This window comes from Acomys minous (genome assembly GCF_964271855.1).
Source record: "Acomys minous genome assembly, chromosome: 10".
Taxonomy (NCBI): domain Eukaryota; kingdom Metazoa; phylum Chordata; class Mammalia; order Rodentia; family Muridae; genus Acomys; species Acomys minous.
The window spans coordinates 103,357,809-103,380,746 of NC_140491.1; the positions used below are offsets into that span (position 1 = coordinate 103,357,809).

At 37.8% G+C, this 22,938-nt stretch overlaps 1 protein-coding gene across 8 annotated transcripts in view; it reads right to left on the reverse strand.

The window, feature by feature from the left end:
- The window catches only part of LOC311607988 (uncharacterized protein), a 129,822-nt gene that overhangs the window by 16,325 nt on the left and 90,559 nt on the right, over nucleotides 1–22,938 (reverse strand). For all 8 annotated transcript variants that reach the window (XM_084800279.1, XM_084800274.1, XM_084800276.1 and 5 more), the window contains exons 47-58: nucleotides 22,416–22,675; nucleotides 17,435–17,468; nucleotides 16,995–17,121; nucleotides 14,517–14,730; nucleotides 13,651–13,822; nucleotides 11,401–11,471; nucleotides 10,855–10,972; nucleotides 9,194–9,378; nucleotides 8,289–8,508; nucleotides 7,726–7,841; nucleotides 4,080–4,203; nucleotides 1,895–2,109 (exon numbers count right to left, since the gene is read on the reverse strand). In XM_084800279.1, coding sequence (XP_084656405.1) covers nucleotides 1,895–2,109; nucleotides 4,080–4,203; nucleotides 7,726–7,841; nucleotides 8,289–8,508; nucleotides 9,194–9,378; nucleotides 10,855–10,972; nucleotides 11,401–11,471; nucleotides 13,651–13,822; nucleotides 14,517–14,730; nucleotides 16,995–17,121; nucleotides 17,435–17,468; nucleotides 22,416–22,675 — 1,856 coding nt within the window. The remainder of the gene's footprint in view (nucleotides 1–1,894; nucleotides 2,110–4,079; nucleotides 4,204–7,725; nucleotides 7,842–8,288; nucleotides 8,509–9,193; nucleotides 9,379–10,854; nucleotides 10,973–11,400; nucleotides 11,472–13,650; nucleotides 13,823–14,516; nucleotides 14,731–16,994; nucleotides 17,122–17,434; nucleotides 17,469–22,415; nucleotides 22,676–22,938) is intronic.

Here is a 22,938-nt window from a genome sequence, read left to right on the forward strand (position 1 = left end):
TATGAATGAGGAAATGGGAAAGATGAAGTTATTTTTAGTTAGGGGGGAGAGGAGTGCTGTCAATACAAACAGTAAGCCATAAGGAATCGTATTATCTGTTTTCCTAAAATTAGGTACAATACATACAAAGCAGTGTGTATCCATATAGCTTAAATGAAATTCTCCCACCTGTACTAACAAAGATCCCCTAAGTTTCATAGGCTGCTTAACAAAATCCCTCATGCCAGGCATGAGAAGGCCCCTTTTGAATTGCTGGTCAGGGCTGTCCAAGAGATTCTCAAAAGATTACAGGCTAATTGCTGTTACCCTTGGTTGCCTCCCAAAGGTTAAGTCAGTATTTCTGGAGACACCATGCATTCTGGACATAGACCCTAGAGTTTCAGGACTGGATCGGGTCTGAAACTTTCTTCCATGGGAGTTTATGAGTTTTCATAGTACTTGAAGGTGTCATGCGAAATTTCAAGGGAGGGAAACAAACAGTAGTTGCCCCAAAGCTATGAAGCCTGTTAACTTCAACAATTGTCCCCCAGAGGCTGAAGGTAAGTCTCTATTACAGAAGACACCAATAGTTCCTTAAGTAAACCTAAAGTCCAAAGACAGGAATCTTTCCTCGTACTGGAAACCTAGCTAACTACCCTGAGTTAGGGATGCCATGTATCTTGGAGAAAAACCTACTGCTGTCACATTACTAAAGCAACATAATTTCTAACTGCATCCTAAATATTTATCCTTATACCCTAAGATAAGTTTAACTCAAGCCCCTCATCAAAGTAACTTCTCCTTGTAACTGATGGGAACAATGAAAAGAAGCCACATCTGGACAGGCGGTACATCTAAGAAACAATTTCTGTAGCGAAGGCTAGGGGAACATCACAGAAGAGGGGATGGGAAAGACAGAGAGAGAGAGAGAGAGAGAGGCGGGGGGGGGGTGGGGAGAGAAAGTTTGCCATGAGACTACATCTCCTATAAATGTCAGAGAAGCTACACATATGAGGTCTCCTCAAAATGGCTGCCAAAACAAGACCTGAGAGAAGGTGACGCTAACAGACATGATAACACAGAAGGCGGAAATACCACAAAGCCTCAGGTTATACCCGAACAGTAAGAGACTAAGGAAGATTGAGAATAGGAAAAACAGTCCTTCCTAGGGAGGAGTCCTCCAACTGGTTATCCAAAATCAAATAAATGATCATCCTGAAGTCATATATATACATATCAGAAACATTATATGGACTGAAACACACATATTATATACCAGCGACTAAAGGAAACGAGGCCACAGACCATGAAATTAAGAGAGATCAAGGAATTCACGTGTGAGGTGTTGGAGGTAGGGAGGGGAAGGCGGAAATGATATCTGTATTTTTAAAACAGCTTTAACAAATTTCAGAGGACATTTACCCCCTATAAACCCTCTAGTAATTATATCAGAAAACAAAGATGAAACCCAATTTCTAAAGTGTTAGGATGTGGCCCAGGTGTAGCATTAGTATGACCTGACCTGTTAGTGTACAGTATCATATCCAAACAATGAGGAAAAGGAAGAGGAGGACAATGTAAATAGTATTATGATCTCAAAATAAAAATAAAATAATTAGTTAAAAATTCATAAGAATTTTGATCTGTAATTTTATATAGAATATTTATCTGAAAAGGTGCAACATTAGGATTTTGTGTGTATGGGTGGGGAGAATGCTGTGAGAATTAAAACGTGGGGGGAAAATCAAAATTTTTTGGGTTAATGTAGTAAGAGAAAGTGTATTTACTAAGTGTATTTTCCAGAATTATATTCTCTAGGTCAATTTCCCATCATGCAACCCCATGAATATCTTTAGTAGCAATTATTCTTCTGAGACAAGTTACTAACATTTTCTCATGATTTTTTTAAACTTACTTTAGCTGTTTATGAGATGAGGAATGTATCTTTTCTACTCTTTCTAGGCAGAGAGCCTCATATTGACTTGGTTCACCTTTATATGACTCTTGATATGCTATTTCTTCTGGCTGTTTAGGTTGCAAATTTCTGAATGAGAATTCCCATGTACTTATGTATGAGGCATTTTGGTTTCCTGGTGTGTTATCAAAAGTTTCTCCATTTTCTCTTCTTAACTAAAAAAAAAAAAATTAAAGGATATTTTAAACATTTCTGATCATCATCATAAGCAATAAGATATTGCTTATTTGATTTCTTTAGTTATGAGTCAATGAGTCAGAAAGCTGAAGTGTGTGAAAGGAGTAGTCTTAAAATATTCATCAACAGTATTGTGTGTATTTTTTTCTGAATTCTAAAGGCATGAAGCAGGCTTACGTGTATCTTTGTATTTGTATGTGGTGTTGAGTTTCATAGTAGGTTCTGGATAGTGGAGGTAATTCGTCGATTACTGAACTACATACCCAGTCCTGAATCATCCTCATGTTAGGATCCAAGTAATTAGATAGATACTTTGGGGGAAAAAATCAGAGGATCTTATAAGTACTGATGACAAATATTTAAATCACTTTCCTAGTATGTTATACTCTGGACCGAGAATCTTAAATCATAAGTGCATCACGAAGGCTCCCAGCAGAAACTGGTGGCTGTTCAGGCACTGACCCACGGAGATCAAGGCCACTGAAAAGCTGACACAAAACCTGAGAGCTGTGTGGTTGTTGTTACACAGCCCTCCCAGGAACAAGGAAGCATCTTTCGATTTGTGAATTAAAGTAGGTTTTATCCATAATGACCAATTATTTGATAGGGTTGAGTGCAACAGAGCATAATTTTCAAATGGGAGAATAATATGTTTTTGACCAAAGGACATAATGTAATAATTTGAGAACCTGTTACTCTTCAATATTCTTTCCACAAATGATGGAATATGGAAAAAAATTCAAATTTGCTTCTAATGAACAGAACGTTCATTAGATTCATGCCCTGTGACTTCAAACAGTGGTTTGGAAAATGCTTTGTATTGATCTCATCGCCATGTTGTGAGGACACTTGCCTACAAGGAAAGCCTAGGCGTTCGGCATGAGCGCTCCATCACCCTGCTGCGAACCAAGCTCCTGCCGGCGTCTAATGCCAGTATCCAAAGCAAGCAGACACATTAGGGAACAAGACTCTGGAGGACTCCAGCCTCCCTCCCTTTCAACGTGTCCCAAATGAATGTCATGGGAGAAGAAAGGATCTGTCCTTCACAAGAGTCTCTCATTCTGTAGAGCTTGTAACAAAATGAATACCGTTTAACCCACTAAGCTTTGGATATGTGAAAAATAAATTGTCAAGTGATAGCTATGAAATGAGCCAGACCCTCACAGAATTGAGTCTTCTTTAAAGAAGGCATTACTTTTGAGGAGAGAAGTTTCCTGTCACGCCCTTTTAATTCAAATTCTTTTAACTCTGTAAATGTTTCTAATTTTTTAAAAAGAAAATTAGCAACTATAGGATATGAGAAATGGATAAATACAAGTAGTTGGGAAACAACTGTACTTGGAGTTAGCCATCCACCAACTCTGATATCATCTCTTTCTGTCCAGTATTCACCAATGATCCCTAAGCAGCCTTTGGAGGAAGAGGTGAAGTGTATCTGTTCTGTTTGTGGCTTCTTATTATTTTATTAATTTTTTATTATTTTTTTTATTTATAATAATAATAATAATAATAAATAATAGTTGTTGTTGTTGTTACTATAAGAGGCTATTGTCAGGATGGAATGTGGCTAGAAAGTGTAATCACTATGCATTTCATTTGGAAATGGTAAAATAACAGATATGGGAACTCTATAAAGGACTGAATTTCAATTTAGTACTTACTCTCTCATATTTACATATGGTAATCTTTATTCACTTAAATCATACCCTGAAATTAACTTCATATTTGTGATATGGAAACAGTCATACAATATTGACTGCTTGGGTTTTAGATATAAACTCTCTTTTGATTCAGAAAAAGAATCAATTACCTGGTCTTTGAATAGAAAGTTGACACCTTTTTCACTTCATACTAAGTTGGTAGCATTTTTAAAAAGCATCTCACTTATCATTAGAGAGGTTTAGTCAGCACACTGACTTTTTGAGTCTCCTAACTCATGGAACAGTACCTCATGTTGTACATCAGTTGGAATGTCCATTTCAAATTGTGCGGTGTCCAAACCTTCAGAGAGACTGAGCTGTCCATTATCACTCACAGTTGATATTTTTGTCAGTTTAAAACATTTTTTACTTCTACAAGAATGTAAAGACTAAATTAATGACAACTTCAGAAGAGTAAACACAAAGCATATGCTATGTGTAAATACATAAAACTCAATAAATTGTGATTCTCACTTGTTTCAAACTAACTATTGGAAAGCATTTAAAATAGTAACTTCAAGTAAATAATATGAAGGAAACTATTAAGACAAACAGTATATAAATAGATCGCATGAACCAGCAGATATAGGACTTTTTATATACGTTTCATGACCTTATTTCAATCCCCAGAATCCACAAAGAGGGGAATATAAGAACTGACATCATAACATTGTTTCCTGACCTTTACACACATCCACACATCAACATGGTTATCACAAATACTTTTACACAATTCTATCTATCTATCTATCTATCTACATATCTATCATGTATCTATATCTCTCTAATTATCTATTTCTATCTTATCTCTATCTATACTGATATACTGTCAGCCTTCCTTATCTATAGATTTATATCCAAGGAATCAACCAAGTCTCCTTGGAAATATTGCAATATATTGAATATGTACTAGGAAAGATCTTATTTCTACTCTTTATTCATTAAATAGTATGGCACAATGAGTTCTACTTAAAAGCTGAATTATATATGGTACTAAAGCAAGGTTATCTCACCAAACTGACAGAATGATTTCATTGCTGAAGTTAACACCCACCCAACTCATTGAACATGGAGAGCTTGAGCTGATGCTTACATAGAACGTCACCCCTGTGTTCTAGTGTCTTTGGTATGGAAGGTACTCCGCAGACTACCAAAAGAGACACATAGACACCAACCCAGTCACACACTCTTGGATCTACAATGCAGTACTGCCTACTAAATATGCTAGAGCAATGGTGGCACAAAGTTTGTGATAGTAACCAATCATATCTGATTTGACTTAAGGCTGGCTTCATGAGATGGGACCCATATCCAACAATACCAAGAGCCAGACACTAGATAGCCCAGAGACCCAGGGTAAATCCAAACACTATTGGTATTTTAAAAGATAGTAATAAAATGACTCTGTTGCAACAGATGGGAACAGATGCAGAGACCCACACCAAGATGTTACACAAACAAAAGGGTGGGGGAGAGCAAGAGGGGGGAAAAGAAGGGCATAGAAAAAATATATGTATATATGTATATATATATGTATATGTATATATATATGTATATGTATATGTATCTGAAGAAGGAGATGGAGGTAGAAGTAGAGATAGAGATGGAGATAGAGAGAGAGAGATAGAGACGAGAGAACTTAGAACATAGAGCTCTAAATGGGGTGTCTCTACCAAATACCTCCTCTCAGAGCTTAGGGAACCCTGTGGAAGAGAAGGCAGAAAGTGTGTAAGCCAGAGGGAGTGAAGGACACCTGAAGAACAAGGCCCTGTAAATTAATTGAGCAAGGCTCATATGAACTCACATAGGCTGAGGAAACAAGCAGAGGGCCTGCACACAGGTCTGCACCAGGACCTCTGTGTATACGTTATAGCTTCCAGTTTAGTGTCTTTATGGGACTCCTGAGTGTGTGAACAAGTGGATCTCTGATTCTTGTGCCTGCTCTTGGGATTCTTTCTTTCTGTTGGTTTTCCTTGTCCAATTCGATATGATGGTTTTTGCTTTATCTTATTATGCTTTATTTTGCTGTTATCTCTTAGAAACCTGTTTTTTTTTTCTAATGAGAGACAGAAATGGAGTGGATCCAGATGAGAGGAGACGGGGGGGTTGGGGGGGAGGAACTAAGTGGAGTAGAAGAAGGGGAAACTGTAATCAGGATATACATGTGAAAGAAGAATCTATTTTCAATTTTAAAAAAGGAAAAAACAAAAAAATATAACACTAAAAAGAAACTTTGTGAGGAAAAAAATTAACTTACAGATGATAAAGTTATTGGTAATTATGACCATGCTATATGTAAGTAGTATGCTGTTTTGTATAAGGGACTTGGATATAGTGTTGTAGTTTGGAAGGTGATACATGCCTGTGGACTTGAGAGCGAAGGCTTGGTCTGTATCTGGTGTTTCTGATTAAAGAGACTGTAGTCCCTGTGAACATGGTATTCACCATGACATGTAGGTTCTTGGGGGATGTGTGACATGTGTGATATGTATGATGCCTCTTTTGGGTCTTTCTGCCTCCTGGTCTATAGAGATGTGAACAACATGTGCAAACAAGCTAACGTTGCCGTGGAAGGCACTACCCTCTACCATGCCCTCTCCACCAAGGTCGGCACTAACTACTCTTTCAGATTACATTGTAGAATAAAATCTTCTTCCCTTGAGTTGCTTTTATCAGGTGTTTCAATGGAGACATGACAAAAAGTACAGTAGATGGGCTTGGGTTTCCGACAGGTTTCTCAACTCAGTCCCCTCCCCACGTCAAGACATGAGTAAGCATGCGTGGACGTGGAAACCATTCCTTATCTACCACAGTTGTTTTCTTCTGGGCAAAGTACGCTTTTAAAACCAAGTGAGACTAACACAGAAAATTCAGTATTTGTAAAATAAGGAGAGTTGTAAGGCCTTTGGTACTTGACTTCAGCCATGATTTCAAGGTGAAGGCAGAGACAGCCACAATGAAATCTGCATTTATTTCCCCAAACGAATGTGTCATAGAACAGTCGTGACCTTCTTTAACTTAGGCAGGTTAAGGTCTCTGGGATGTCCCAGAGCTGCTGCCTGCTTCCTTTGTACCCCGTGTACTTTAGCCCCATTGGGGAAGATATTTGAATTGCTTCCATTTCTTCTCGGAGAGCTCTGAACAGCCTCCCACACGCTCTTCAAGGATAGCCAAATACTGTCTTATATCACCAGGGAATCCTATGTGCAAAGTGGTTTTCTGACTCCACCACGGTGCCATTTTTTTTTTTTTTGGTTCAGACAAAGAAAAAGCAGCACAGATTACAACACCTTTATAACAATCGTATTTCACTTCATTGAAGAGAAAGATCCAGTACACAGCCTTAGCTCACACCCACACCCTCAGGCAAACAAATTAACACAAACCTATGCAGACAAGCAGACAGAAAGACAGACAGACATGTGCACACTAGGTGCATATGGAGACACCTGGAAAATTGAATGTATCTGATTGGTTTATGCTGTTTTTTTTTTTGAAAAATCGGAGCAAGGAGATAAGAAAATCAAGGTACTTTGTGTTGGAATTAAAAGACAATGCCGAGGGGATATTTTATATTAAAGTATTAGCTGGAGTGCCAAAGGAAAGGGTGATACTAAAAGAAGAAAACATCTTCAGATCAAAAATGCAGGCCTGATGAAGAGTGTGGCTGAATATCCAAGACTTGACTACACCGTTTCAACACCGTTGAAGGGCAATGTGAGCTTGCATAACTGGTTTGCGGTTTTTGTTTTGCATTTTTGAGGTTAATTTTAAACTACCATAACTTAGGTAAGAAAATGCAAATACAAAGAGAGTTCTTACTTTGATTTTCATACAAATGCCGTGAAAACAAAGAATGAATGCTTAAACGGATATGAAATAGTGAAGTCTTACGGAGTTTTCTCTTTAACCAATTCCGTGTATTTCTTCTTTGTTTGATCCAGCTCAGACTGCGGAGACAGAACTAACTTGGTGAGGGCTTCATTGAAATCTTCATCGTCACCTGCAGCCTTGGAAAAGGGCGGACGTTAGTTTCTAAAGGACAGAACTTGTTCTTTCTGGAACCTGTTACTTCTCACAGGTATGCACGAAGCGAGTGAGGTCTACTCTCTTAAGTTGCATGCTGCCGAGCCCACTAGTGAAAGCAGGGGGCTTTTCCTAAAACAGCTCAGTTCTAAGCCTTAGGCGACATACGTTTAAAAGGGACAATGGATGCTCCAAGTTGTCCTCTGGCTGCTACATGCTTGTTCTTCAACCCTTTCCTCCCCTAAAAAAGCAAAAACAAAAAACAAAAACAAAACAAAACAACAACAACAAACAAAACCAAACAACAACAAAAACCCTAAACAAACAATTTAATTTTAAAAATCTTTTAAAAACTAACCAATTCAGTTATTTACACATCAAAAATCTCAAATCCTTACTCAGAGGGGGAAAAAATGAGTAACAGCACTAACCACACCCAGGTTGGTTGCTATGCAGTGATTTGGAGATTGTGGGCCTGAAGTGGGAGTCGCCATCTTCTCTTGGGTAAAGAGGTTTCCCGAAGTCCTGTGAAGATTTGCGGAGCAGGGGCACGCAGAGGCAAGGACAGAACGCAGCATATTCAGTAATGATGCACTGTGCTGAATCAGCATGACGTACAGGGCGGTGACCTCCTTCAGCTTAGCTTCAGTCCTGTGAAGAGCAGGAAGGCAAGCGTTACCTCATTTTCTGCTTATGGGTGTGCTAGACAAGGAACTTGGGGTATCTGTTACCCACGGAGCATCGCACACCCAAGAAGGAATTATCTGAACGCACCATGAGAAATACTGCCTATTTCATGCCGTGTTGATATTTGTCTATGTCGTGTGTGCGCTTTAATGGAGACTAACAATGTCCAGAAGAAATGTTTGTGCTTAGGCTTTCTCCACCAGACACGCGCAGGATCAGACTCTGGGCAAGTTGCCTCGGGGAAAACTTGTATCCAAAGGAGAAGCCCCTGTTGTCCTTGACACTGTGAGTTTATGTTACAATATTCTAGAAAATATTCAAGTGGTCAACATGTGTATGTCTGGAAATGTTGATAAGCAAATTTGTAAGCATTATATCAGCAAATTTATTGAAAAAAATCTAAGAAGCCAAGATAAATAGGAGAATACTAAGAGAGAATACTGTGTATATACCAACCAAAGCGAAATGCCTTCTTTCTGGGTTAGATTTCTACAACTCATCTTCCAGTTTGTTTGTCACTATTGCTTTCCAAGGCCATATTTCCTAGTTAGCTTTTAGGTGAGTAATTTTATTTTGTTAAAATGCACTTTTGTGGTAGATGGCTAAGGAGATAAATTAATATCCTGTATGATTCTTGGACTTGACTTACTCCCTCAGTTTATGTGATTGATGAAGTTTGATATAGTTTTCCAGCACCATTGCGTCATTACATGTTTGAATCTTCATTTCAGAGATTTCGCTTTCTAGATGTTGAATTCTGAGTTCCATCTGACTCATTACTGAAGTAATATAATTTTCTCTGAAATTATTAAAAAATTCCTGGCCTGCTTGTGTCTGAAAAAAAATTAAAAAGATTGAGAAGATATACTTTTAAATAATCATAATATAAATAACAGTGCATTACATTTTTGTAGTTTTAGCCAGTAATTTAGCTGGAAATTAAAATGTGTGAAAACTGATGGACTGTAAAGCATTAACCATCCTTGTTTACTGATTTAATTTAAATTATTAAATAAATGGTTCATTATTGTTCACATGCATGCATCTAATTTCAGTTGCTTAAGTCTGAAAGATATTTGAATATTCATTAATCAATATATAATGACATATTCTCCTTTTCTTGGTAAGTAAATAAAATAGGAAGGTGAAATGATTTTCAGTACTGTTGGGATTGAACCAGAAGCCTGAGCAACTTGATATAACTCCCCTTTCTTTGTCTTACAACTTGGTTGCATAGGGAAAGCACAATGCTTTTACATACTACAAAGTTTCAGGTAAGACCCAGTGGCTGTGTTCTAGTTAATGGAGCTTCTGCAGCCACCAGAAAGCTCAGTCAATGAAGGCCGTACCTCAGCAGAGAGGAGACTGTTTAACAGCTGCGGGAACCCAGCTAGTGCCATGTAAGGGAGCCAACTCCTGGATGCAAAGACCCCACCCACCTCAGCTGCATGACCTTTTCACAATGGACTATTGTGCTGTGCACTCCCACAAATGCATGAATGGCTGAATCCTGCTCCTTTTCATAAATAGTTATGGACCGTTCACTAGCTGTTTATAAATTAGGACCCAAGATTTATATACACCAGTCCTTGTCAAGGTTGGACTCTAAAGCCCTTGAAAATATAATAAATAAAAGTGAATTTAAACCAACTAACAAACAAACAAAAAATCTTTTCTGAACCTGTAACACCAAGAGAACCTGTTTTCTATTGTAGTTCTACTTGATCTAGCAGCCATTTCTCTGTTTTATCAGCTATTAATTCTGTTTTTAAGATTCCAAAGAGAAAAGCACATTTCTTGAGAACAGTGGAGGATAATGGTTACTATCATTAAGTCTCCAAAGTTGTTACAATTCTGCAGACTCACTGACAGCTTCAGATTCCAAGATAAACTCAGAAACGTACAGAACGTCAAATTTCTTGGAAGATTAAAAGACTTGTAAAATATATAATAGTATTCAAACAGGTTTTGGTACACCAATTTCCAGGACAATTTTTGTCAGAATGGGAAAATGTAAAAATTTAAGTGCTTACTATTGAATGAACAGAGTGAATCATTGCATATTTAAAATTTCACTTTAAACCAACTGTGATCTTATCCATTAAATTTTACTGTCAACACAGTTAATTGTATGGATTTGGCCAATTTCTTTATAATCAAGAAGACAGGCTCTGATGATAACAATATGAACACAGCAAATATCTTTATCTATCAGAATTCTATTATTGCCTACAACATTCCAATATCCAATGGCTACAGAAAGAAAACTTCCACTTCTGCTTGGTAGAAATTAATAAAAAGCTGACCTACCAGATTGCCAGTTTTTGCCAGATTTTTATCTTCACTTGGTAATTTTTTCTCAAGCTGTTCTATCGTCTTTGTTTGTTTTCCGATGGTTTCTATTAAATTAAAAACGTCGTGTTCAACCCTAAAAGGTATGTTTCAATCAATCACTCTGAGATTAATTATCAGATTAGCAAAAGCGTGAGAAGCATCTGAGTCTGAATCTTATTGTATGCGTTTCTGATGGCATGTCTGAGAGGCTAGTTGGTTTGGTAAATGCATCTTATTTCCACCTGGGTTTTGTAGCTCATGTGAAGACTAGAGAAGTATTTGAGCAGTTGGACATGTGTTCTTTCTTTGTTTTTGCTGGGGATTTAACCCCAGCTGTCAAGGTCATGCTGTGTACATCCTTCTAACTCTGAGCTGCTTCCAAAACCCTAAATGCATATTGCAAATAATGCACAGAAGACTTTTCTAGACTCTAAACAGACACACGTATCATGAAGGCTGTTTTTCCAGCATTATGTATATTGCAAAAATTCAAGTGCTTTTAAGTGCTACTTTAAACCATACTTTTGCAGGTGTTCTTTCGTCATCCTGTCACTGTCTTCAGTCTCTGCCTCTCGATGCTGTGCTTCTTGCAGCTAACAGAAAGAGAAGAAACAGGGCATATTAATCTGCTCATCAACTGTCCGTGTGCGGAAATTCTACACGAAGGCACCTGGGTCTCACTGTATCATTTGTGCTACCTTTATGCTCTTCCTTGGGGGTAATGGAATTATTTCTGTTGCAACAGAGACTTCAGGGCTCACAAAGTTAGTCTCTCAAGTGAAAGTTTATTGACCCTGATCTTGGACTGAGACACATTATCCTTGCCATTCAATGTGAAATATTTTTTATTTTTCTGAGATAGTATCTCAGTACGTAGTCAAAGCTGACCTTAAGCTCACAATTCTCCCTGTGCTCCGTTCCCAGGTACTATAGTCAAGCTATGTTTATCACACTTAGCATTTAAATAAAAAAAAAAAAAGGAAATTCAAGTTGACAGATCTGGTGTTAAAGAGAAAACCAAAAGATGCCTTTGCAGTGAGCATTGCTATTTTTATATTCAAAGCACCTCTTACTACTCTATAACTTGAAAAATTTCCACGTATGAATGGCAGAGATAAACCACTGAAATACATAGGTCTCCCATTGGGTAACTAAATGCTCCACGGGGCATGTAAGAGGCAAAGGCTGTGCAGATGTTCAAATGCCTGAATTTCTACATCAGTAATTATTACTGGCCATGTATTTTGAGGAAGTTAATATCAAAATAGCAATATCTGACTTCATGGATGTTGGGGAATATTGGACTAGGGAATTACATAGTAGGGAACTTTGAGGGGTGTGGATGCACCCGGAGCTGTCAACCTTTCCTGTTAGTGCTGGTACCGTGGTCAAGTTAGATGTCCTAACAGAACTTGGTTTTAGGCAGAATCGATGAGAAGGGAAGAGGTCTTCTACACAGGTGTGCAACGTATCCTGCTTTGCATCATCGCAAGGGGCAGGAATGAGGGTGTGAGCCCAGAACATACTCAGCAGTGCCATTAGCCAAAACTCCATTTTTCACTCACAACAAGTCACAGCTCATGGTCTTTAGCAGTCGCAGGAGTGGGCTGCCCAAGCTTCAGTGGATGGCTCCGCTCCTGCACGCACGGGAGCAGCAGCGATTGGGTCAAGGTTGTGTGATTGAAAGAGAAGCAATGGAGGGCAGGAGATGGCTCAGCAATTAAGCATACTTGCTTCTCTTCCAGAAGACCTGAGTTCGGTTCCCAGCACCCAAGGCAGTGGCTTAAAACTGCCTGTTACTAAGACTCAAGGGGTCTGACATGCTCTTCTGATCTCTGTAGTCACCCGCATGCAAACGTGGGTACACAGACATGGACGCAGACCCACATGTGCATGCATGCACAGACACAAATACGTACACAGACAAATAATAAAAAGTAAACTTTAACTGAAAAAAGACATGGTGTTTGGAGGAAGATGTGTTTAGAAAGAGTTGGAGAGAGGGGAGAGTACATATACAATCAAAACGCATTATATACATGTATGGAATTCTCAAATATTAAGGAAAATGTAATAATAAAATTTCTCAAAGTTCCTCAGTGTAAGGAATCGCTTTTAAAATCTAAATAAAACACCTTTTAATTAAAAAAAATACTCAAAATAACTTTATGTGGTGGGCTAGCTCCCTGTCTATTCTTTCATTTGGAAAACATATATTAAAGAAGAATCCAGGGCCAAGATTTACAAAGAACGTGTAAATTAAAATATCAGAATTTAATACTCAGGGAATATAAAATTAAACGGATTCAGTGCACGCACATGCCACATGTCAACGTTTTGCTCTGAAATGGCCTGGATGCACAGTAGTCGCCACGTGGCAAGGTCAGGCCTCATGGTGGTATAGTAGACATCCTCCGTCTAGGTGAGCACCACAAGTTTACAGTGCACAGTGCTGAAGTTCCAAGCTGTCAATTTCCTTATCTTGGTCTTTTCTTTTCTTTCACTCTTTAGTTTTTGAGACAAGGTTTCTCTGTTTAGCCCTGGCTGTCCTGGAACTGGCTCTGTAGACCAGGCTGGCCTGAACTCACAGAGATCAGCCTGCCTCTGCCTCCCGAGTGCTGGGATTAAAAACGCTCACCACCACTCTCTGGTCACCTACCATGCTCATATCCTTAAACAAAAAAGGACTCCATGCACTAAACGGAGTAAAGACTGTAAGTCACAGATTTTAAACAAATTTAGGAGCAGGATGTTTTTTACCAGTAAATTTACCTTATTCATATCATCTCTGAGACGCCTCAGTTCCATATCTTGTGCTATGAGGTGCGTTTCAAGTTGTTGTTTTTCTTTTTCATATTTCTCTTCTTTTTTAGTTAGTTGTTTCTTAATTTTTTCATATAAATAATGAGAATTTCTTTGTTGTGCTTCTTGTTTTCCAGCCAACCTGAAAATTGAACAGGATGCCATTAAAAATTCATTTTGGTAAAAGTAAGTTGATTTTATTATCCTATGTCATCTCTGCTTTCACAATTCAATCTCTCCAAAGGACATATAGATTGGAAAGATTATAATCAAATATTATTCAGAAACTTGCCAGTGTCTTTTTACTAGCAATTCTGTGACTGTAGAAATGGATCTTTCACATTATTCAGTATCATGAAAAGTTGATGCTAAATTATTGCCTTTCTTAAATACTAATAATGAGCTATTAGAATTAACATGAAAATGAAGCTTCTCATTGCTGCTTAGGGAAAAAGGCAGTATGGATAAATAATCCAATTGCTTCTTCAAAGGCACCATGCACTATACAAATTAAAATCACACACACACACACACACACACACACACACACACACACACACACAGAGCAGTAAGACAAGATAAGTTAAAGGGTTGAAAATAGGAAAGGAGGATGTCAAAAATAACCATTTGCAAATGTTTATTAGTGAGCCTACACTCCAACATGATTCTAAAATTAAATACTAACCTTGAAATCATTCAATCAACAAATGGGCCAATGATCTTAATAGACATTTCTCAAAATGAGAACCGTAAGCTAATGCAACACTGAAATCCCCCCCCCCCCCCCCGGAATCAGTAGGCTGCCCGAGCTGTTCACACTCCTTAGACAGGCATACCCCGCATCGAGGAGATCCAGTTGGGGTTCTTCAGTTTTGCGTCTGAGCTGCGCTTTCATTTTTCTTGTCTCTTGCGGCTTCTTCAGCACTTTACTAGCTTGGTTTTTCATATCCTTACTCTGCTCTACAGGCGACTCTGAGTGTGTTTGGTTTCGTTCCAGTATCATTTTATATGAAGGAACTGCATCCTGCATTTCCAACAGTCTTCCAGAATCTACACCAGGAAAGAGTGGGTAGGAATTAATGCGTGAACACTTTCTCTATACAATGGTTGGTATATTTCCATACGCTGTAAGTCATGACAAACAGACACCGACTGAGCGGCTACAGTCTGGAATACACTATACTAAGAATCTCAAATAACATGGAGAAGTCAAGCTATTCCTGACCTGGAATACTAATCCCTATAGTCTAGCTTTCATTGTGCTGGAAGATACTACACATGCTTCTGGAGGAGAAAAGCAATCATGAGTCTTACCCAGCTCTGTACCCCTAGAGCTACAAATAACCCCCGGATTAGTAAGATATACTCAGTGCTGCTAGTGGCGCGAACACCAGGGGACTAACCAGTAACTCTGTGGCTTTAAGTCTGACTCCACAAGATGAGGCCCACACCGGCTACCATTTATGGGCTACAAACCTGTAGCTAGAAAGTTCATAGGCCTTAGGGGAGAACATACTAGTACTTTGCTAACTAGAGGTCAAAGAACTTATCATTACACCTATAGATTAATATATTTTTCAACTCTCCCCATTTTGGACAGAATTATGATAATGGGTAAAAAGAGGACAGAAACGTGGTGAAAAATGTGTTAGCTGGTTTAAAGTTGCATATATTGTAGCTGTAGACAAATCAGCTACAGATAAACTGCAGCAATTTTCTTTTAAATTTAATTTTGGTTTTGTTTGTTTGTTTGTTTCAAGACAGGGCTTCTCTTTGTAGCCCTGGCTGTCCTGGAACTCATTTTGTACACCAGGCTGGCCTCAAATTCAGAAACCTGCCTGCCTCTGCTTCCTGAGTGCCGGGATTAAAGGAATATGCCGCCACCACCTGTCAAAATGTGGCAATTAACTTTGAAGAATTAATTTTCTCATTGAAAAGATAGAAATTGAAGAAGAATTAAAGTATGAAAAAGAATGCTCATACTCACAAAATATTTGAATTAATATTACAAGACAAATATATTTCTGAAAATGACTTATAGAGTAGTCCAGTGTTTTCCAAAATCCCAATGAAAATTTTCACAGGATGAGAACAAAAAGTTAGAATTCAGAAGGAACACAAGTATCCAAGGTAATGTGGAGAAGCAACATTAATGTTTACTTCAGTTATGCTACAGAACTGTAGTAACAAAAGCAGCACAATAAAAACACACAATAGAAACAATAGAAAATGGTCCCAGAAATGTCCCCAACCCAATATAGACTCCCTACTTCTGATGCAGTTTCCCAAAACATGACTTAGTGAACAGTCAACATCTTCAAAAGTGAGCAGAAGCACACAACAAGAAACTTTGCTCAACCATGTTCATAGCAGCCTTATTCATAATAGCCAGAACATGGAAACAGCCTAAATGTCCCTCAGTAGAAGAATGGATAAAGAAACTGTGGTACATATACACTATGGAATACTACTCAGCTATTAAAAACAAGGAATTCCCGAAATTTGTGGACAAATGGAATGAGCTAGAAATGATCATGAGTGAGTTAACCCAGAAGCAGAAAGACTCAAATGGTATATACTCACTTATATCTGCATACTAGCCCAAGGGGCATGTCCCATGAAAGCCTTCACTTACTAGGAAACTGGGACAGAGGGGAGGACATCCTATTGGGACTCTAGATGAGAGAAGCATGGGAGAATAGCAAAGTAGAAGGATCCAGAGGGTCCTAGAAACATACAAGTAGAATATTATGATAAGTAGATTTGGGCCCAGAGGTCCCACTCAAACTATGGCACCAGCCAAGGACAATACAGGCCGTAAACTTCAAACCCCTACCCAGATCTAGCCAATGGACAGGACATTCTGACAGTTGAGTGGAGAGTCGGGTATGACTTTCACACGTACTCTGGTGCCTCATATTTGACCATGTCCCCTGGAGGGGGAGACTTGGTGGGCACTCAGAGGAAGGACAGCAGGTTACCAAGAAGAGACTTGATACCCTATGAGCATATACAGGGAGAGGAAGTCCCCCTCAGTCACAGTCATAGGGAAGGGGAGTAAGGGGAAATGGGAGGGAGGGAAGAATGGGAGGATACAAGGGATGGGATAACCATTGAGATGTAACAAGAATAAATTAACAATAAATAAATAAATAAAGTGTGCAGGAGAAATAGTTTGTTAATCTGCATTCCCCTATCTCACACTACACCCAAAATTCAAATATATCAAAGTCTTCAATGGACAACCCAAATTCTGAATTTGAAGATTGCCTCAGCACTATACTAGAAGACTTAAGTTTATGCAGTGGTCTTACCTTTATAGTTCATTCGAAGTTGGTCAACTATCATCAATATATTGTCATAATCAGACAACTCATAATCCTCGGAGAGTGACTCAGATAACTGGTGATCATCCACAGCATCTGTGTGTTCTACAGGCGCCTGTACAATAAATAATACAATATTAGAAAGTCCTCAAATACTTACACTGTATAGTAAATGTGGCAATGAATTAGCTATCCATCATTTTTATGGTTAGAAATTCTTGAAGATATGAAAGGAACAGATTTTTCAGAGATTATTAATGGCAAGTCTTTGTCACCCACTGTTTCAATATAAATTGTACCAAATAACAAAAAATTCTAAACTTTTTCACTTTAGTTTAGATCTTGTATTTCACACATATTTTGTAATATGTAACTTCCTTTGTAAATTATTTTGAGTAAGAAATTGTTTTAAATTTAATTTACTGTACCTTATATTTTTCATCAGATGTTTTCTTATTCAACCTACAAAGAAGGTAAAAGTATCTTTTTAACATTTAAATATGAAAAACAAGATAATATTTTAAACCATTATATTTATAGAAAACACAAGCATTTATTTCTCTTACTACTAAAATTTATAATTTCAAATATGATAAGCCTCTACAAGTGAGATTCAGTTAAAATAGAAAGTCACATTAAGAAACAAAACATCTTATTTTGGTTGTGAGCCTAACCTTAAACAGCTGAGACCTCTCCAGCCCAAGAAACAAAATATGTTATTACTAAAACTATACAGATAATTAAATTTGAGCAAGCTTTATGACACCAAATACACAAGCAAACAAATATGATATTGTTAGTTTTATTTTATGAAAAGGAATATGTTGACTTCTGTTATTGTCATTTTTTTATACAAATCAAGCTTTATGGATGCTAACCCGAATTGAAAAATATCATGTAAGTCTTCAGGGAAGGGCAATACTCGTGCAGTGAAGAGTTAGCTTATTTGGGACCTCCACTGTAATGTAAATTCAGTTTAATTCTCACAACAATTATGTTAGGTAAATGACAGTATTTTATAAATGAGAGGACTAGGCTAAGAAAAGACCAAGGAACTTGACTAAGCGCCTATAAAAAGTCAGAGGCAGGTTGAATTCAAACCCAAGAATGCTGGCTACACGTGATTCTTATTAGTCTGTGAATATTGTATCTGTCTTCAAACATTTTAGTTGAATTAATGATAGGTAAATTTATACTATTATTGTATTCGGACATGAATAATTTTTCAACTTCCAAGTATTTAAAACATTTAAAAGACTAGATATATAAGCAGTTTAAAAAATCTACATTCAATAAACAAAGACTTTATTTTTCTAAAGACATTTCTCAACAAGTGCATTTATCTATTCAACTATTTATGCCTACATTAAACAAATATTTACAGAGTCTATAATGTATGTCAATAAAACTGTTTATAAAAGGGAATACGGCTTTTACACTTTAGAACCTCATAATCCAAAAGCAATAACCCATCCTGCATTACTTTTGTATTAAACAATTACAAGTGCTTTATCTTTTCTTCAGAAAACAAACAGCTATTAGATTGATGTATCCAATATTTTACAATATCCTATAAAACAATAGAAACATAGCTATGATAATCCTAGCAAGGGAAAAAATAAATTATTAGGATGTATTTACTATGACTCATGAATCTGCATGTTTTTATTACATAAAAATTTAAAATGTACTGCATGATAGTTTTAATTTTAGATAATCATTTTAATGTACAGTTGTATTAGATTGTTGCATTTATGAGCCAGTTCAGAATGTATAAGTAATTGCATACAATATAGAATAAACAGCATTTTAAAGGACACTTTGTCTGCTATAACTTCTCAAAGATGGCATATAAAAATCTTCTAATCTTTGGATATGAAGATCCAATTAAACTCAATAAAACCACTGTCTCACATGGAAACATGCTCTAAAAATTTCCATTATGCAACTTTAGAGGTGGGAAAGAAACCATGGAGGCTGGATGGAAGGCTCATCAGTTAAGAGCACATAACCCTTTCAGAGGATCTGATTTGGGAGGCTTACAGCTGGCTGTAACTCCCTCTCCATGTGGGCTGATACTTATGGCCTCCTCCAGTACCTGCCCTCACAATGTACACCCAAAAGAGATGCACACACTTAAGTAGAGTAATAACACCTATTAAAATAGCTCAGTGGGTAAAAGGAAGTACAAAGGTGCTGAGTTCAATTCTCAGCCACATAAGGCAGCACACCACTGCCTGTGATGCCCCACTGACATCCTTCTTACACACACACACACACACACACACACACACACACACACACACTATAATAATTAAAATTTAAAAGACATGTAAGAAACTATTAAGTTACAGTTTATGTAGTTTCCCTCACCCCCTTCTTTTATTTTTACTATTACCTTTAACAGTAAAAATTCTCTGAAAAGTTGAAAACACCTACCCATACATTGAGAATTCCATAACATGTTGCTTTCTCATGGCTGTTGCAAAATTCTTGCAGAAAACAACTTTAGAAAGGAAACGTTTATTGTGGTCATTGTTGAGTTAGGGTTTATCATGGAAGGGAAAGTGCGAGGCAGGAATGTGAAGTCACATGACATTCACATTCAGATTTTTCCCTAAAAATTTTCTTAATATTTCATTATTTTTAATTATATCTGTGGTTCTGTGTATGTGACTGAGAATACCAAAGCCTTTATGCATTGATTCATTCATAGAAATACAATGCAACTGGATAAAATTACAAACTGTCTCCATTTTTGTTTGTCTTTAAATTTAAACTAAAATGCAGCGAATACTAGCCAGACACAAGGAAAGATAAATTGTCACCTAGCTTAAAGCATAAATGACAATGTTATTGTAAATCAAGGTGGCATCTGAGTAGACATATGAAAGTGATGTCTGAGCACGAGGAAGTCCAGAAGGGCAGCATAAAAAAAAAAAAAGAGGAGCTATCCAAAAACAAAACAAAGTACACAAATAAGCAAAATGCCAAGAAAATGGTTTTACTCAGAGAACAAAATGGAAACAAAACTGTATGCCACCTATGTATTCCCTAGGAGCTTGGAGTTGAAAATGGAGAACACTCAGAAACAAGAGGAGACTAGTACTACACTAGGGCTGAACACTGCACTATAACACCAGTGTTTATTGCTCATGGCAAATGGCAAATGGCAGTAAGAAAATTGGATTAATAGTTCAATCTGTGATAACAATTTTTGTTTTGGAAAATAGTAATACTGGACTTAGAAGAAGAAAGATTTAAAATCACGGAAAACGTGTACCATGACAGAAAAAGACAGAGAAATATCTTGGGAACAGTCTTCTTGTATAAGGACTATTTGTTGTTATGTACAGTTGAAGATAACCATATTATTTAGTTATCTGTTCACCTCACTTTCATAATTATCTTTGGACTCGGGAAAATGGGGTATAATCCTTAATAATTAATAATGATGATGAGGATGATGATGATGATGATGATGATGATGGATAGCAAAAGGAGGCTGCTTTGATGATAACTGAGGAATACACTAATCTACAGGTATAATAAGTCATTAGTCAGTGTTAGTATAATAGTGTGTCCCTTTGGTGGAATAAGAGTGGTAGACCCTCCTCAAGGGCTTCTAACCAGTTCATCCATAGGTTCTTGGTCCCAGTAATGGTGCCAAATATGGGTCCTATCTTAAGCAGTAGTCCTGAGATCTAAGTGGTATGTGTTTGGTTAATTCCATAACATTTCTGCCACTGTTACCAATGGGCATATCTTGCCATGACAGCCATTACTGTCATAGCTCACACAGCTTGAAGCTGGATTAAAAGTAATGATTATCTTTCCATTGTGGTAGCATGCATAGAGCCTTCCAGCACTATGAAAGCTAGCCAGTAGGGCTGAAGCTTGCAAGTCAGTATTAGCTTGATGTCTTTGTGTTTCATGACTCAAGTGTATAGTGTCCTCAGCAAGACATTGATAATGGTGTAATGGCGGAACTTTTAAGTTGAGGTTTACTAACAGCTGTCTAATTGGATCTAGGATGTGCTCAATAGGGAGCAATTCATGCCTAGTACTGTAAACTTAGTCAACTATTCCCAGCCAGCAAGTGTTAGACCCTAGAGGAGAACCTACTATTGTTATTTTTCTAAACTAATATAATTTCTAAGTGTGTTTTAAATGCTATCGCCACAGAAAAGTATAGCCGTGATCCCCCATTAAAGAATCTCCTTTTTCTACAACCACTTTGGAAATCTATCTGGTGCTCTCTCAGAAAACTGGGAATAGGGCTTCCTCAAGGCCCAGCTATTCCACTCCTTGGAATATACTCAGAAGATGCTCCAGCACACAACAAGGACATATGCTCAACCGTGTTCATAGCTGCCTTATTCATAATAGCTAGAACATGGAAACAGCCTAAGTGTCCCTCAGGAGAAGAATTGATAAAGAAACTGTGGTACATTTACACTATGGAATACTACTCATCAGTTTTTCTCTGTCAACTATTTCTTATGGTGCTAGGGATTTGAACCAAGGGCAGTCCCATGTGGCCCAAGCACTTTAGCACTGAACTAACACTTAAAAATACGGTGATTTAAAAAAGAACGCATTATTCACTTGTTATCTATAGCTGATTCTGAACTGCAGGAAGAGAGAATTAATGCTATCAAAGACTGAAATATTTACTATCTGGACGTTTACAGGAAAAAACGCCCCCTTGTGGTTTCTTTAGTACATTGTATACATTTCCTCGCTTATTGCCATGATAAAGCACCTAACAGAGCAAGGTCTCTTAGGGAAGGAAGGGTTAGGATTAACCAAGGGTTCATAGCAGTCTCTGCTCTCCCCTTTACTCAATCTAGAACTCCAGCCTACTGAACGATGTTGCCCACAGTAATGGCGGCTTTCTCCGCCTCAAGTAACCTCATCTACATAACTGTTCATAGACAGGCCCATGGGTGTGTTCTCTTTGCTATTACATACCCTGTCCAGTGGACAATATAACTATGAGCAACCCACTCCTCGTCAACTTGACACCCAAGCACGTGCCCGTTAAATTAAAGTCTTTGTTCCTATGTGCCCACCAAAGATCTGATTGTGGAAGTTAAGCTGAGGGGATATAAAACGTATTGTAAAGGAAACAGGGAAGCCTGCTACAAATTTATCTTCAAACAGTACTTGTCAACTTCAGTTAGCAACACTGCACCAGGCATTACAGCCCTGCGGTTATCTTTCTAGTTAAACAGTTGTCAGTATAATGGCAAGCAATGGCATCTCACTATATTCTTTTGATGTCAGTGCAAGGCTGAACATCCCGGGTAAAAGCATAAGATTTATTAAGCATGGACACTGGGCCAAATTAGAATTAGTTTCCTTGGAGAATGACAATGGCATAATACTAAATAGTGCCACACTTACCCAATGTGCTTTCTTGATGGAACAGGAAATTGCTGCTTATGAGCCTTCCTACAATGTGTTTGTAGGACGGGTCCCTTTCTAACACGAGGATCAGCAATAGCAACAGCACCAGCACCAGTGGCACCACCGACACCAGCGTCACCACCGGCACCACCGACACCACCAACACCACCAGCAGCGGCAGCAGTGGTATTGCCATAAGACGGCTTTTCTGCTGTGTCCGCCTTGTTGCTGAGTCTCATCTTCCTTTTTCGTTTCAGCTGCAACAAAAGTTAGCTACTAAGAATACTGAACAGGTTTCAATAAAGACAACTGCATTTTCATCAACTTCGTCACTTTACCCAGTTTCAGTCTCATGATTTAAATTAACAAGACCTGTTTCTGTATGTGGTTCAGTATGGCCACTACAGTATTTTTGACCTCATAGTTTTCTTTTGAATCATGGTTTGCTATGTAAAATGTTCACTGTCTGTTAAGAGTCATCTGTGTCAAAAGACACATGTGTCGCCTTTTTGTTCTCACT